This window comes from Urocampus carinirostris, chromosome 14 (genome assembly GCF_059441175.1).
Source record: "Urocampus carinirostris isolate Australia breed hairy pipefish chromosome 14, RoL_Ucar_1.0, whole genome shotgun sequence".
Taxonomy (NCBI): Eukaryota; Metazoa; Chordata; class Actinopteri; order Syngnathiformes; family Syngnathidae; genus Urocampus; species Urocampus carinirostris.
In genome coordinates, this window is record NC_142362.1 from 15,009,061 (window position 1) to 15,024,949 (window position 15,889).

Below are 15,889 nucleotides of genomic sequence, written 5' to 3' on the forward strand. Positions count from 1 at the left end.
ACAATCCTCTGTTTCAATACGGCCCTACACCATGAGGCAAGATAATTGCCTGCCTCACTACGCATCTGCAGACGTGCAACACATTAATGCAGTACACACAGCTTATTTTAAATGAAAGCATCATTACATAGGTAATACTCAATTATTTTAAAAAAGTCCGTGCAAGGAGATACAAATTACAAGGGGGCTTGACTTACTGTTTGCTAGTACTATCACTAATTCTATGTATTTGGGCTAAGAGAGAGAAAGAGAGAGAGAAATAAGTGAGAGGGAGAGAAAGAAAACTGAAAAATAGAAAGAAAAAAAGAAAGATAGAGAGACAAATTAAAGAGGAAGAAAGAGAGCATTAGGGAGATGGAAAGTGGGGGAAAGAGAGAAAGAGAGGGAGAAAGATGTTAAGAAAGAAAAATAGAGACCAAGAGGTAGTGAGAGGCAGGGAGAAAGAAATGGCTAAAGGAAGAGAGAAAGAGAGTAAGAAAGAGGAAGAAAGAAAAATACAGAGAGAAAGAGTAGGGAAGAGAGAAACATAAAAAGAGTGAAAGAAAGAGTGAGAGAGAGAGAGAAGCAGAAAAAAGAGACACCTCATGAAAGACAGACAGAGATACATAAAGAGGGAGAGAGACAGAAAGAGAAGAGAGAAAGAGGGAGGAATACAGAAAGAAAAACGAGAGAATTTCCTCATGATGAGGTTTTGAGTTTTCCTGTGCCCTCATGCAGGTCTTAGATCGGGGGATAGTGTTTTAATAGTCTGTAGTCTGTAAAGCCCTTTGAGACTTCTTGAGATTAAGGGCTATACAAATAAACATGACTTGACTTGACTTGACTAAATTGTGCACCAAATCATAATCCTTGATCTCACTATCACTCTATGTCAATAGGCAAGAGAATTCCCAAAGAATTTCACTCTGCATTTGCAGACACTCAGCAGAGTAATACGTTATAAATCCAAAATAATAATCATAATATTCATAATGTTCCGTGATAATTCTGCACTTTCGGAAAGAAAATCCCGAAATTGTGAAGTTAAATTAAAAAAAGACATTAGCTCTGAATAAAGATAACCATTTAATATATTCTGAATTATATATTTCCAAGGTGACAGGTGGGACACTGCCTCCCCTAACTGTATGTGACCGATTTATAGTGTCCTTGATGTTGTAGGAATACATTCGTTGCTGATGCTCTTTAACAGTGGGGATTTACGGAGGCTTCCGACTTTTTATGAAGCTGCCCTGTTGGATTACTACTGACAATGGAAGAAAATGAAAAAAAAGATATACATAATTTGCAAGTTTAGACTGGATTTGGAAAACTAGATATGTGGAAAATTGGACAATAATTAACTACATAGAACAATATTTTATGACAAACCCCAAGTTGTCATAGAATCCAGCTGTTTTACTTGTAAAAGTATATCAGGACATTGCCAAATACTTAATATACCGACCAAGGCAGTACACTCATGACAATAATTAATCCAATAAAAGAATCGAACCATATAACCGGTTTGTTAGTGTCTGGGTTAGAAAAATAAAATGGACCAACGGTCATCTTTTAATTTTTGGACGGGTAAGAAGTTGCTTGAAATCCAAATAGCGACTGCTTAAAAAGTCACATGACTCTTGGAACTCTCACGAGGCAAGACATTACTTCTTTAAAGTTTTTTCAATATCTTGCGTCATTTTGTAATCATATCAGTCATCGTTTTTTTTGTGTTAAACTTGCAAGTAAAAATTCAAAACACAAGTGCTGAATACGCAGCGAACTCGAGTCACTAGATACTTCACAAAAAGCATCAACACAGAAACAGAAACAATCACACAACTATGCCTTGTGCTTGCCAAAAGCTGAGACACAACAGAAAACAGTACTGACTTCCTAATGGAAAGTTTCGATTGCACAAGTATTACAAACATAACAGCAATCGTCATTTGAACATAAATGGTGCATCGACACATATTCACCGGCAAAGTTTCTTTATCCTGTGTAATAAATTGTAATAACTCACTACTTGTGGCCAATTCCTTGGCACCTAAAATCACAAGGAATGAATCGTGCAATAGCAGTTGCAATTCCGTACACAATGCATTATTGTTAATACATGTTCATTTTCAATAAAACTGATCATTCAATTTTCCAACCTTTCCAACAAGAATCATGAAACAGGCCCATTTGCTTTAGGGATGAAACGGGCTTTGAGTTTGACACCTATTTGTTAGCATGTTATCTCGACACATGCACACATATTGCACACATATTGCAAACATACACACACATTTTGGAACTTCCTAAAAGTCTCCACACAGTCTTGACTCTGCTACAAGAGCACCGCCTGTGTAATTTGTGATACACATTCAGGTGGAAGAGTTAATTACCACCAGCTCTTTCTGACTGCCTGTATAATTTGATTAAGAACTACTTGAGGCCTACTGTGAGGCTGACTAGAAACACAATAATAATGTGATGGAGAAAAGGCAGCACAGCGATAAATTACTGGGAATTAATATTTTGGCTTTATGCCTTAATTCAGCACAGTGCAATAAGATGGAAGTGATGAAAACACTTGGCATGAAACGCTCCACCCTCGCTGTTTCTGTTGATGCGGAGCCCTTTCTGTCTTTCTTGGCTCGGCTTTTCCATTTGGGAGTCTTTTTTTTGACTTGCCAGTTCATGCGGTGCTCGTGTTCCCTTCGCTATCACAACCCTTGAAACACTACCCCCATTCTAAAACTGACTGTGGGTCTCTGAGGGTGTTTAAGGTCTTAAGTTTAGAGCACACCCGTGGTTGGGTTGTGCGTAGTTTTGCTTCAGAGTGCTGAAAGACGATGAAAGGACAGTGTGGCTTAGGGCTTTTGTGTCTTTGAATTTTGCCACAATAAATTATAATTATAGAGAGCCATAACCTTTTTAAATAAACTGCTTGACAAAACATAATAAAACTTAAAGCGATGGTCACCATCTTTTTTCCTGAGCAAGGTGCACCTCAAATCTTCACCGGGGCAGCTTAAACTACAAACATTTGCAGCCTGGTCATGGAGCTCAATGCAGACATGAAATGGAGTTTATGAGAAAAAAAAACAAAGTTTCACTGGTGGCGCGATTACCTTCACAGGCTTCAGTTACCTTCTCTGAATGAATTATTTGAATGTTTTTTGGGGATTTCCAGCGAGGGTTTCCACTTTCCAACAAGGGTTTGGGCTTTTTATTAGTGGTTTAGGGTATTTTTAAGGTTTCAAACTAGGGTTTTAAAACTCTTTTAGGGTTTCCATCTAGGGTTTCAAACTAGGTTTTGAGCTTGATACAAGGGTTTTTAAGACCTATACTTTAACAAAGGCACATGCAAATAGTTTTAAGATTTTTTCTGTTGCAACCTAACTGACAATGCTACAATGAAGAACATGCATGTGAAGGCATGCTAAAAAGGGTTAAGCCACTTCAAAGCGTGGAATTCCACTCTCTTATTCCAACCCAGAACCTCAGAACTTTCGCAAAGCTCGATTAAAATGTTTCCTTGCAGTGCAAGATAAGCACAAAAACCTATCGTGGAAACAATACTAGTACAATAAACACATGTTGTTTTCTTACTAAAATGTGCAGGTGAACTAGCCTGAAACATAATGTAATTAAAGCAAACAAACAGTGATTAATACTTGGCATGACTTGAGCGTTGCTAAGCAACTACGAGCTTAAAAACAAAACAAAATAATATGGGAAAACAATGCATGCTGGTATGGCCATAAAAAGAATTGCTTTAGGAACTTTTTTCATTTATGTGGCATTCATGAGATGTAGAACTGTGATTTGGGAATTGTAATTTATGTAATTTTATTACACAACAATAACTTTTGTGTATAGCAATCCCCAAATACTGCATAAAAATTAATTTCAGTTAATTAAAGGAAGTTCTGACTCTGTGAATTAAAAATCGGTTCCATATTCTCAAATTATCATGGAGCTTGTTGGAGTATTTGGAGGTGCCACATCTTAAACAGGTTTCATAAGAAAATATTTAATTTGTGACAATGTGTGCCTTTGTTAATATGCCATTGTGTGGTTTGAATTACACTTTGTTAAGGACAAATAAGAAACAATCCCTCGAAGCTAAGAAACCCCGCTTACCTAATTTATAACAGATCTAGGAGGTCATTTTGATCAGTGAAAATCTGTCTTATTCTACTGCTTCTATATATTACTAAAACCCCAAAGGGACATAGGGTGTGATATACTTGTTCACACTGCCATATAAACCATTCTTTGAAAGTCAGTATCCATCCTCAAGAGTTCAAGGTGGAATTCCAGGTGTTCCAGGTGAATTTTAATGTCAAAAATTACACTTTGTGTAAATCTTCCCCTCTTAACCCTATCTGACATTAGATTTGTACTCCTTGTTCTCCCCCCAAATCTTTTTTTTAATATGTGTAGTACACTAGCGTGGTGGAGGATGGGGAACGTTACATGACCCCCAAAGACTTTGTGCAGCGTTACCTCGGTCTGCAAACGCAACCTCAGCATAATCCAAAAACAGTTGGTCTTATCGCTAGAGTGGCGGACACCACCAAAGATGGGTGAGTCATTCAACTCATAATAATGTTTTGTAAATATAAATGACACTAGTGAAGAATTTAAATAAAAACGGTTTGTTTCCTTTACGACAAGGGCTATACTATACTATACTATACTATACTATAAATAAACATGACTTGACTACGAACTCTGTATCCAAACGAAACAATCCCTATGTCACATGACCAAAACACTAATGTGTTTATGCTTCACATAAAAGACACCGGTCATTTAAGGTCATTTGACACATTAGCATTTCAACTGATTTGAACTCGAAGATGTTTGTCAAGTGTATGTAAAGCAGCTGATCTTTGCCGCAACAGGTTGATCTCATTCCAGGAGTTCCTGGCCTTTGAGTCAGTCCTATGTGCCCCAGACGCCCTGTTCATAGTTGCCTTCCAGCTCTTCGACAAGACTGGCACGGGAGACATTTCTTTTGGTTTGTGCCTTTAAATTGCCTAACAGGTTTATGTGTAGGAAGTTCCTGATTATTATATTTTGTGTCTATCTTTAGGAATGCATTACAGGTCCTTATTACTAAGGATGCACCTAAATGAAAATTTGAGGCCCAAACTGAAACAGAAAATTTGTAATGCTCGGCTTGAATACCGAAAAAGCAAAACTGATATAACCTAAATAAAAAGATAAATAAAATTAATAATCTAAAACATTTGCCACTAACTTGCATAAAAGGCATAAAATAAAATGATAAAAATATCTAAAATATTAATAGCTTCTCATTTTAAATAATTTGATCATATTCAAGAGTTTATAAAAAATCCTGTGCAACCAATGAAGTAAAACTGCCGAGTGATCCAAAATGCAAATAACACACGCACATCATTCCAAAACAAAACACACAAAAAATAAGTCTATCCCCTTGATATAAATGCATATCTTTTGGGCATTTTAGCTTTTAATGGGCAGGACAGGTAATAGTGACAGGAAAACGGGAGTGAACTGTCACACTTGCATATTCACCTCATCTCATCTCATTAGCTGCACCGCTTATCTTCAGTAGGGTCGCGGGGGTGCTGGAGCCCATCCCAGCAATCATCGGGCAGTGGGCAGGGGACACTCTGAACTGGTAGCCAGCCAATCGCAGGGCACACAGGGACAGACAACTCACTCTCTCATTCACACTTAGGGACAATTTGGACCGGCCAATCCACCTGAAATGCATGTCTTTGGAATGTGGGAGTAAACTGGAATGCCCGGAGGAAACCCACGTAAGCACGGGGAGAACATACAAACTCCGCACAGGAAGTCCGGTAGCTGGATTTGAACCCACACAGGAGGTTCCCAAGACTTTAGAACTGTGCCGCACAAGCGCTAACCCCGCTCAATGCTAAGTGCCAGCCATTCAACTTCTGGGACAAAGTAATTGAATATCACACACAAAGTATGTCTTTATGAACTAAAACTGCTAAACTGTAGATGGTGTTAGCATGTAAACATTAGCCAAAGTTCGAATAGAATAACAAAAACATGGAGGCAGAAGGACACACAAACTTTTGAGGAAATGTCCTTTTCATAAAAAGTCAATTTTAATTTTCCATCTGCTTCCTACTCATGTAATTTAGCTAAAAAAAGGTTTCAAACTCACAAACATCGATCAAGCTCCTGGATCATCTATTGGCCAAACTCTAGTTGCAATTATTATTTTTTTCTCTTACGCCGGCATTTTGAACTTTCAGAGAATGTCCGCGATATCTTCAGCCAGACCACAGTCCATAATCACATTCCCTTCAACTGGGACTGTGACTTTATCAGGCTCCACTTTGGTCATAAAAGAAGCAAGAAACTCAGCTACACAGAATTCACACAGTTTTTGCAGGTAACTTTTATAATTATTTCTTTTTGTCTGTTCATCGGTGGTATGCCCGCAAAACACGCCGGCGACTGTTCCGCTTCCTCATCGCGTCATTTCTGCGTCATTTTCTCGTGTGGACCACGGGTATAAAAGCTCCCAAGCCGGTGTTGTGCCCAAATCCGACTCCTCGCAACACATCCACCCCCCCACCCCCTCGCGTGAACGCGCATTCTGCTGCGATCGCTTTTGTGGGAAGCGTACATTGACATTGGTGACTTTTGCATCCGCGTTAACAAACGCAATTTGTAGAATACGATCGCGCTTTATTGTTTAAATAAACGCGTTATATAGACTAGGATCTCCCAATTGTTATAATTAGCTCGCTTTATAGTTTTAATAAGCGTTTTATATAGAATACGATCCCTTTCTTTGGAAGCGCAGCAGAATGCGCGTTCACGCGAGGGGGGGAGGATTTACCGTTCGATTACGTTCACAACAAAAACAAAGACGGAATGGTTTAAGTTGTATTACATTTCCAACAAATGCAAGACGAAGTGGTTTTGGTTATATGTTCGCCATTACATTCCCTAAAAGTGAGATAAAACGAGGTCAAAGTGGTTGTAGTAGCGAGGGGATGCAAATCTCGGCACCGGGCTGTAGAAATCATAACCGCACAAGACACAGTCCCGTGAAGATCAAGATTTCAAGCTATGGCATCATTTTTATTTTATTATCTTGAAAAGAAATGTCAAGAAATAAAAATGGATTAAGACGAGGTCACTACGCTGACGGGGATCCATGTTCACCCCCTTGACGTCTCGAGCACAACTGACGTGTGCTCGGCATTCGCGCTGTTTATACGCGGAGAAAGGCGTTTGACCGTCACATGCGTAACACGCTAATTTCACGTAATAACACCGCGATACAGGCGCAGAACATGCTATTACCATGCCCCAACCACGATTACCCGCTGAAATTTCCCGTCCTACCCATGTGTAACCACGCCCTGGCTGCGGCCAGAGCACGTCGTTCCGCGTCATTTCCGCGTCATTACCTCGTGTTGACCACGTGTGCGGCACGCGGTTTAACACGTGCTCAAACTTTTGAGCAGCTCAAAAGTTTTGAGCGCGGCCAACCACGTGAAAATTTCCGACCGCGAGTAAAGCACTGCTCTATCTCGTCTATATGGCGGTCTCAAAACGTCCAACAGCGCCCAACAGCATCTGCTTCACTGCCAGACATTTCTGGCCGTGGTTCAGCCTCGATACGCTCGTGAAAGGTTGTGTACCCGCGCTCTGAAGAATTGAGCAGCGCAAAACTCTCTCGCGCTGCCACCCGCGCGCGAATTTCCGACCTCGTGTTAAGCACCGCTGTATCTCGTCTGAATGGCGATCTCAATGCGTCCAATAGCGTCCGCCTCAAAGGCAGAAATTTCTGGCCGTGATTCAGCCGCAAATGTCTGTGTGACCGGCCCCTTAGGTACGTAAGTACGCGCCTGTATGACTCTGTGGCGGACCATGGAGTTAACACTGCACTCTAATTAGAATTAGTGATGTGTCGTTCGCAAACAAACAGAGTTAATTAACCGGGTTGTTCGCGAATGAATGAATTTTCCTGGGATACTGTGTTGCTGTTAATGTTGTTTTGTTTTTAATTTCATTTTACTTCTGTAAATATTTTAATTTATATTTCCTGTGTTTTCAATTCAATGTGTTTTACATAACAAATGTAAGTTTATTCTTGTATTACACAGTTTGTTGTAATTTGTTGTTGCACTGATTAGTTATTGTTTTTGATTCACATTTTGTTGTGTGTTTTTCAGGGATTTTAAATTGCTTGAAGTTGACATTAGACTTGCTTAAGATAAGAAAGTTAAACGTTTGAATGAGTTACACAACATAGCGACATCTTGTAATAAAGTGAAAATATAAATGCTATTATAATATAGTAACTAAAGGGATTTTTTTCTAAATTATATTTTTGTTGTGTGCATAATGTTACATCATTATTTTTACCGGTGATATATTGATTGAGGGGGACCCCCACAAACCTGTCTTTTTTTCCTTTTCTCTTTTTTTCCTCCAGATTTATTCTCATTTTTTCTCACAGACTGAAACACGCACAGACATAGGCACACACAATTTATACGAGTTCATGGGCTAGCTTGTTGTTCTGCCTGCAGCTTGCTTTAAATGTGCTAAATCTGCTTAATTATTTGATTTATCCGACTATTATTATTTTATTGTTTATTAAAATACTTGAATTTACCTTGAATATTTTAATATATTTTTAAATTAAATGCAATATATTGTTGATTGGGTGGACTTTGATGATTTGACTATCTGACTTACTGGTTGTTTTTAAAAAAATCGATAAATAAGACGTTGCTACAGTTATTCAGTACTTCAGTAGTTTTTTTCACCTAGTTCTTTTATACTTTTACTCAAGTAATTATACGGATGACTACTTTTTACTTCTACATGAGTCAAATTATTCTGAGATGACAGTACTTGGGTAACATTTTTTGCTGCTCTACACACCTCTGTTTAATTGTTAAATTGTCTTTATTGTGGGCGTCACGGTGGATGAGTGGTTAGTGCGTCAGTGGCACAGTTCTGAGGTCATGGGATCAAATCCAGCTACCAGCCTTCATGCGTGGAGTTTGTATGTTTTACCCGTGCCTGCGTGGGTTTACTCTGGGCACCTCTGGTTTCCTCCCACTTTTCAAAAACATGCATGTCAATTTAATTGGTCGGTTCAAATTGTCCCTAGGTGTGAATGAGCAAGTGAGTGAGTTGTCTGAAACTAGTTTTCATTTGCAATAGACAGAACAGTGCCATCTAGAAGCCAAATATTACACATTGGGGCTTTAAGGGGAGCGCAAAGTTCCGCAGATCTAATAAATAGAAAAAATTATGCCATGCAGTAAAGATGCAAAACTCGAACCACAATATGGCGAGGGAACACAGTCATTTTAAAACCTTTATAAAAGAAATATCGTACTATCTGCTGATTAGGTAATGAGAAGCGGTAGAAAAGGAAGTAACAGCTGGATTTTGCGCAGTCGTTGGACGCTCGGGTTACGTGAGCTTTGACAGCAGCCCAGGGGTCAGCCTTCCTTTACATCCCTTTTTGATTGCATGCTTGTCATATATAATCATTCCACCTGCCAGCGGGCTCAAGAAGCACCCCAGTTCCGGGATCGGGCTTCTCAGGACATGGTTTCCATTAGTCTCCGGCGAGACACGATGATTATCAAAACCAGTGTCTCTCACTGTCATATGACTTCCACATCTGCGGAACACTGAACCGAGCACGCTTTCGTTTTTCAAGGTTGCATTTCACAGCTCGGTTATTGCGTGTCGCTCCCCATCACAGAAAAACCTCTCTCGTGGCTTTTTTTGTCAGCGTGACCAGCTCGCTCTCTTCCTGTCACCCTTTTCCGTCTCTGTAGGAGCTGCAGTTGGAGCATGCCCGACAGGCTTTTGCCCAAAAAGACAAAGCGAAATGTGGCACTATCACAGCTTTGGACTTCAGCGACATCATGGCCACCATCAGGCACCAAATGCTGACTCCATTTGTGGAGGAGAATCTGGTTTCTGTGAGTTGGAGAAAATATTGTGTCTTGTCAAATTATGATCAAAGTTCTAACCAATTTTAAGGCTGTAAAAATGTTACCTTAAAAGCCTGTTGATCTTAGAGAAGTTCTATTGGGAAAAATATAGCAAATGTGACTTCTTTCATTTAACAATGGGATACATCAACTCACAACATATCGGTTGGAAGTTGGTAAAAGTTAGCTTTGTTTATTGTAGGCTTGGGTTTAAAAAATAATTATTTCCTTTTCTTAATCAGTAATCAATTTATAAGACCAGGGGTCAGGGACCCCTTTGACCCAAAGAGCCATAATAGAAAAATATTGTCATTTTTTTGAGAGAGACAGCCATATCATATATTTTAGGACAAATTTCAGCAAAACTGCCAAACTTCTCTCCAAGCAAAATCAAAATTTTCAGAGCGTTTTTTTACTGTGTGACGTTAGATGATTTGATAAAGTTATGAAATAGTAATAATGCCTGACCCTGTGTCCCCTGTCAACAAATATACCATTTTAAACTTGTCTCCCTTCCAATATTACCGTATTTTCACGACCATAAGGTAAATATAGTCTCCAATTTTCTTCAAGTTGTGCAGCGCGCCCTGTCGTGCAGTGCGCCCTGTGTGTGATGTAAAGCAGTGGATGTAGCTGAGGACACGATGAGGAATGTGTGATCACATGCAATGCATCCATTGTTTGCGGAAGTACTCATGGATGCTGAGGCAGTAGCGTATTTAGCAATTTAAAAGTTATTGTGCTACCGGAGGATGAACAGTGTGTCCCTCCAAATATTAATTAAATCCATAACCTCACTTTCCTTCCATTGAATGCTTTCCATGTTTTCATCAGCCATTGTGTTTTGATATCTACGCTACGAGAAAGAACATGGAAATTGAGCAGCCGCGAGAGAATTGAAGATTAATGAATCGATAGTACTCAATTGGAGGAAGCTGAAAAACAAACTCCGACAAGTTTTTATCTGTGTGTTTTATATTAAATAAACCACAACCAAATTCAATTTTGTTCCCCCTGTATTTTTAAACACAGACACCTTTATGCTTGTCTGCAAAGGGCACCAGCGCCCTATCATGCGGTGCGCCCGTGTATGTGTTAAATACTGTACAGAAATAGAACCAGCTATGTAGACTGCGCCTTTTAACACGGTGCACCCTATGGTCGTGAAAACACGGTACTTAAGATTGTTGAGGCTCATTTTAAGCCTTCATTTTTTTCACAAGTAATGGTTTCGAAACAAAGTTTAAGCAGAGTTCTATTATAAAATTGTCACAAAATACTGCAAACGAGGAAAGTGACGTATTTCGGTGCAGACGGCGTTGGGCAGAGAGAAGTGCGCTGTTTTGATATCTCAGCCCACCCCTACTGCTCGCCCAATCAAATTGTTCCATGTGGTTTGGCCTTGTAGTTCTGGATTTGTATACTATCTGTGATACTGATTTTTGCAATCGGGAGATGGAATAAGAGCTTGCTCTGTCCACTCCACGCTTCGGCCCGGTATTGCAGTACCTCCGGGAATGGTGCATTCGCACTGATCGCTGCTTGGCTCTGTGGCTAGGACCTTGACTCAGCCTCTTGGCTGAGAGCAAGTGTCTCGGCCCCTTGGCTTTGTAGCGTATTATGATTTGACCGCACTGATTGCTGCTTGGCTCTGTGGCTAGGACCTTGACTCAGCCTCTTGGCTGAGAGCAAGTGTCTCGGCTTTGTAGCGTATTATGATTTGACCGATAACGGATAATGGATAATTGATAAAGAATATAGAACAATAAACCTTACAAAAATTCAACAGAAAATCTATTTTGAAATTCCTTAGTTTTAGGTTTCTTGAAATTAACTGTTTAAGATAGCATATCCCCCTTAGATTTAACTTACTCTCATTTTGAGACTAATTCAAGATTTTCCCATGTATATGGGCAATTTTTGAATTACATTTACGAAAGTGTTGCAATATTTTTTATTATATTTAAGTGATTATAACACAGTACATTAATTTAAAAAAATGAACCAAATCTTTCTTTCACTATAATTTCATTCAGAGAGTATTTTGATCTCGTCTTTGCTGTTTAAAAGGAAATCAATTCCAAATAAATCAATATTAAAATTGATTAGTGGAATTGAAATACATCAAAGGTGAATTTCATTTAATTAACTTTAGTAAATGAGAGTTCAAGCAATTCAGGATATTTGTATCAAAACCCAAACATATAACGCGTCTTCATCCAGTATCAACAAGATTAGACATACCACTCCAGTGTAAACATGCAATTAAAGAGAAAATTAATATATGTTCTGATGTCATGACGACAACTTCTTGCAGAATCCCCACATGCCCTATAAGATGTATTTTTCTTCTTTGGTAGTCAAGACAAGTCATGTTTATTTGTAAGGCCCTTAAACATAAGGAGTCTCAAAGGGCTGCTAGGACCACGGATTATTGCAAACTTTAGACTATTATTACACCATCTCCTGATCTAAAACCTACACGAGGGCAAGGAAAAACTCAAAAACCTGAACATGAAGAAAATGAAGAAACCTTGAGAAGGGATCGCACATGAGTGTGTTTTAAGCCTAGATTTAAACAGTTCCACTAAAGTTGCAGATCTGGCGACATGTGACATTTATTCTAGGCATTGTAAGAGACACATTTTTTTCATTTTAACATGCGAAACAACAAAATTAACATTCATCTCTTATACAGCGACTAAAAACAGTGTGATCATGAAATAAACTATAATGCCTTTTCGCAAGTTATCTATCTATACCCTTAGTGCTCAACTTGGATCTGAACTTGGACCTGTTAAAACTCTACCCCGCACAACAGAAAGTTTATGTTCCATGGAGGTTTTTTCCTGTGAAGAAGCCAGAGAATGGTATTTGGTTAAGTCAAAGTCTGCCTCTATTCAAGTATATTGGACAATTGGACAGCCATGGACAATCCTCACTGCAGTAAGTACTAAAGGCATAAGTGAACAGCACGACCAAACAAAGGTGGCGCAGTGTGGCATGATGCCGTACCACAGACTGGAATTTTCAAGCCTATAGGGAAAAAAGGTGGTCTCAGACATATTTCGGTGGTTTTCCAGGTGGCCGGTGGCGGTACCTCCCATGTAGTAAGCTTCTCCTTCTTCAACGCCTTCAACTCCCTCCTCAACAATATGGAGCTGATTCGCAAGATTTATCGAACCCTCGCCGGGACACATAAGGACACGCTAGTCACCAAAGGTAGCCCCTTCCAGCTCGACCACCTCACTTCTGACACTATGTTCCGTCCGTCGCGACTGAATAATAAAAAGCATGGATTTTGTTTTGTGGCTGTGTGATCATGTTTAACTGTCTTGACAGAATGGTGTGAGTGACCACACAGGCATTTTCTGTAGCACTAAATTACAAAGGTAAATGAAAACGTTTAACCTGGTAATCAGACCACTTCCCTTACATGTAGATCTGTGTAACTGATAGTCGGGCTGTCAGCTACCATCTACTCTTCAGTGTTTCCTGCTAAAATACTTCAATTAGGTCCCCTACCCCGTTGTAGTATTTGCAAATAATTGAATTTGAATCTGCAAGGGTTTTTTTTCCGATTGCAATATACAGTTTCAGAAAAATACGTATTTCTTTACATATCAATTAACAGATACCATATATGTAAATGTGGGTAGAAAAGAAGCGGTATTTGCAAATACTATCCAGTAGATAAACAAAAATGTTCAACTTGGATATTTTTAAGGACGAATGATCCATTCTGATACCTGTTTCTGTTTTTATCATTTTAGAGGACTTTGTCCAGGCTGCCAATAAGTTTGGTCAAATCACTCCAATGGAAATCGACATCCTGTACCAACTAGCAGGACTCCACACTCACTCGGGGTAGGTTCTACAGAAATTATTTTAAATTTTTTTTATCTATCATGCCTGCCAGGATTTGGCACACCATTTATTGCCCTTGACGGCACCGAGTTGGTGGGAGTAGTTGGAGAACCTGCTTTGTTCTGCAGGGCAGCCTGCACCAAGGCAGGCCTGCTCAAGCATAAGTTTGGCATTTTATGTCACATACATTTGGATTAAAATAAATGTAAACAGCATTTTTACCACGAATAAATAACTGATCCTATTTGAATGTTGAATAATTCTTTTTGAATTGTAGTCTGTATTTTCAACATACGAATACAAGCAGCAGTTTACAATATTGTTTGTTCAATTTGTTAAATCTTCTCATCATATTTCATTAGCTACACCGCTTATCCTCAGTAGAGTCGCGGGGGTGCTAGAGCCCATCCCAGCAATCATTGGGCAGTGGGCAGGGGACACCCTGAACTGGTTGCCAGGCAATCGCAGGGCACACGGGGACAGACAACTCACTCGCTCATTCACACCTAGGGACAATTTAGACCGGCCAATTTACCTGAAATGCATGTTTTTGAAACGTGGGAGGAAACCGAAGTGCCCGGAGGAAACCCACGCAAGCACGAGGAGAACATACAAACTCTGCAAAGGAAGTCTGGAGCTGGATTTGAACCCACGCAGGAGGTTCCCAAGACATGAACTGTGCCGCACATGCGCTAACCACTGCGCCGCCGACCTACCCTCTTGTTAAATCTTGAGTATCAAAATCAGAGTCACATAGTACATCGATTACAGAGTTTTCAATGCTTTGTCGGTACCTATGTAACATCACAAGACACAAGTCTTCCCTTTTTCCCGTACTAATTCTATTGGTTTTCCCATGCCAATGTTTGTGTAAAGGCGGCTCAACCTCAGTGACATTGAAAGGATAGCCCCACTGGAGGAAGCCGACACACCTTACTACCTTGCCGAGGCCCAGCGACAGGTAACCAGACTGACACCTCAAATTACATTCAGAGACTTATTTTTCCTCCTTGTAGCAAAAAAAGCCTCAAGTGGATGTTCCCTAAGCGAATTAGCAGAGTGCCCACCTTTTTTTTCCTCCCCTTGTGAAGTGCATTACTTAAACTCCCAGATGAAAGTAGAGCAATTACATTTATAGAAGAGGAATGGATTGTTGCCCCTCTCCCTGAAAGGTTCACCTCTTTCACATCCACTGCAAAATGTGCGTCTGATAAAAGCCAGGGGTTTTAGAGGCCTTTAGCGAGGTCTGCTAATGGCATGAAGGAGTTGGTTGGGGGGAAGTGTAGTTTTGCCTGAGAGAACAACAACTTGCCTTCTCTATCTGGCTGTGGCCTGGACTACCCGGTAGGGATGCGTTTCCGAGGTCTGGAATTTGATTCCTCTCAGGACGATGCTACCGTCCCCGAACCTGCCCTTAACGGAAGTGGGTTAATTGTTTGAAACCTTTGATCAAGTACTGGATCTTGATAGTATGCAAGTAGGGAAGAAGGGGGAGCAATATGTTGTGCTTATGTCTGGAAAAAGTTACTCACCTCTCAGGACGTGGAAAACTCTTGTAGGGTTATTCTGTTTCCCTGCATCACTGTAAACAAGGAAACCTTCCGATTGCAACACCAGACATTACAAATCAATTCAGTAATGCAAGCAGAAGAGAAATGGAGGCTAAAATCCTGTGTGGGATTGTTTTTTTTCTCCCACAGCATGCTCATGACGTGTCCCGGCCAGTCTGGCTCCAGGTTGCCGAGTCGGCCTACAGGTTCACGATGGGCTCCATTGCCGGAGGTGAGTGACATGTGTATTGCCGAGGGGGTAACCTTAGAATCTGGCGGCCAGGCCATTGCTTCGCGGTGCGATCAGATGCTACCGCCGGTGGCTCCAGGCTGTCGTCGGGGCGGGAGCTTTGCAATATCACAAATCTTCCGGAACCGAGCTCCCTGGAATCTTCGTCTAATTATGCTGGGAGGAATTGATATGGGGAACCTCTTACTCGACTGGCCCTGAAATAGTGCTTGATTTTGTGTGTCTGTGTGTGT

The 15,889-nt window shown here is 40.2% G+C and overlaps 1 protein-coding gene and 1 pseudogene across 2 annotated transcripts in view; both read left to right on the top strand.

The window, feature by feature from the left end:
* LOC148352749 (electrogenic aspartate/glutamate antiporter SLC25A12, mitochondrial-like) overlaps positions 1–15,889 on the top strand; it is a 33,024-nt gene that overhangs the window by 1,712 nt on the left and 15,423 nt on the right. Inside the window, exons 3-10 of one of the 2 annotated variants that reach the window (XM_088352486.1) lie at positions 4,423–4,565; positions 4,887–5,002; positions 6,261–6,400; positions 9,831–9,977; positions 13,073–13,211; positions 13,763–13,856; positions 14,733–14,817; positions 15,557–15,638. In XM_088352486.1, the coding sequence (XP_088208612.1) occupies positions 4,423–4,565; positions 4,887–5,002; positions 6,261–6,400; positions 9,831–9,977; positions 13,073–13,211; positions 13,763–13,856; positions 14,733–14,817; positions 15,557–15,638 (946 nt within the window). Of the gene's footprint in view, positions 1–4,422; positions 4,566–4,886; positions 5,003–6,260; positions 6,401–9,830; positions 9,978–12,215; positions 12,936–13,072; positions 13,212–13,762; positions 13,857–14,732; positions 14,818–15,556; positions 15,639–15,889 lie in introns of those variants that run through there. The other variant, XM_088352485.1, reaches the window with a different exon arrangement.
* Positions 11,371–11,520, top strand: LOC148352750 (U2 spliceosomal RNA; annotated as a pseudogene).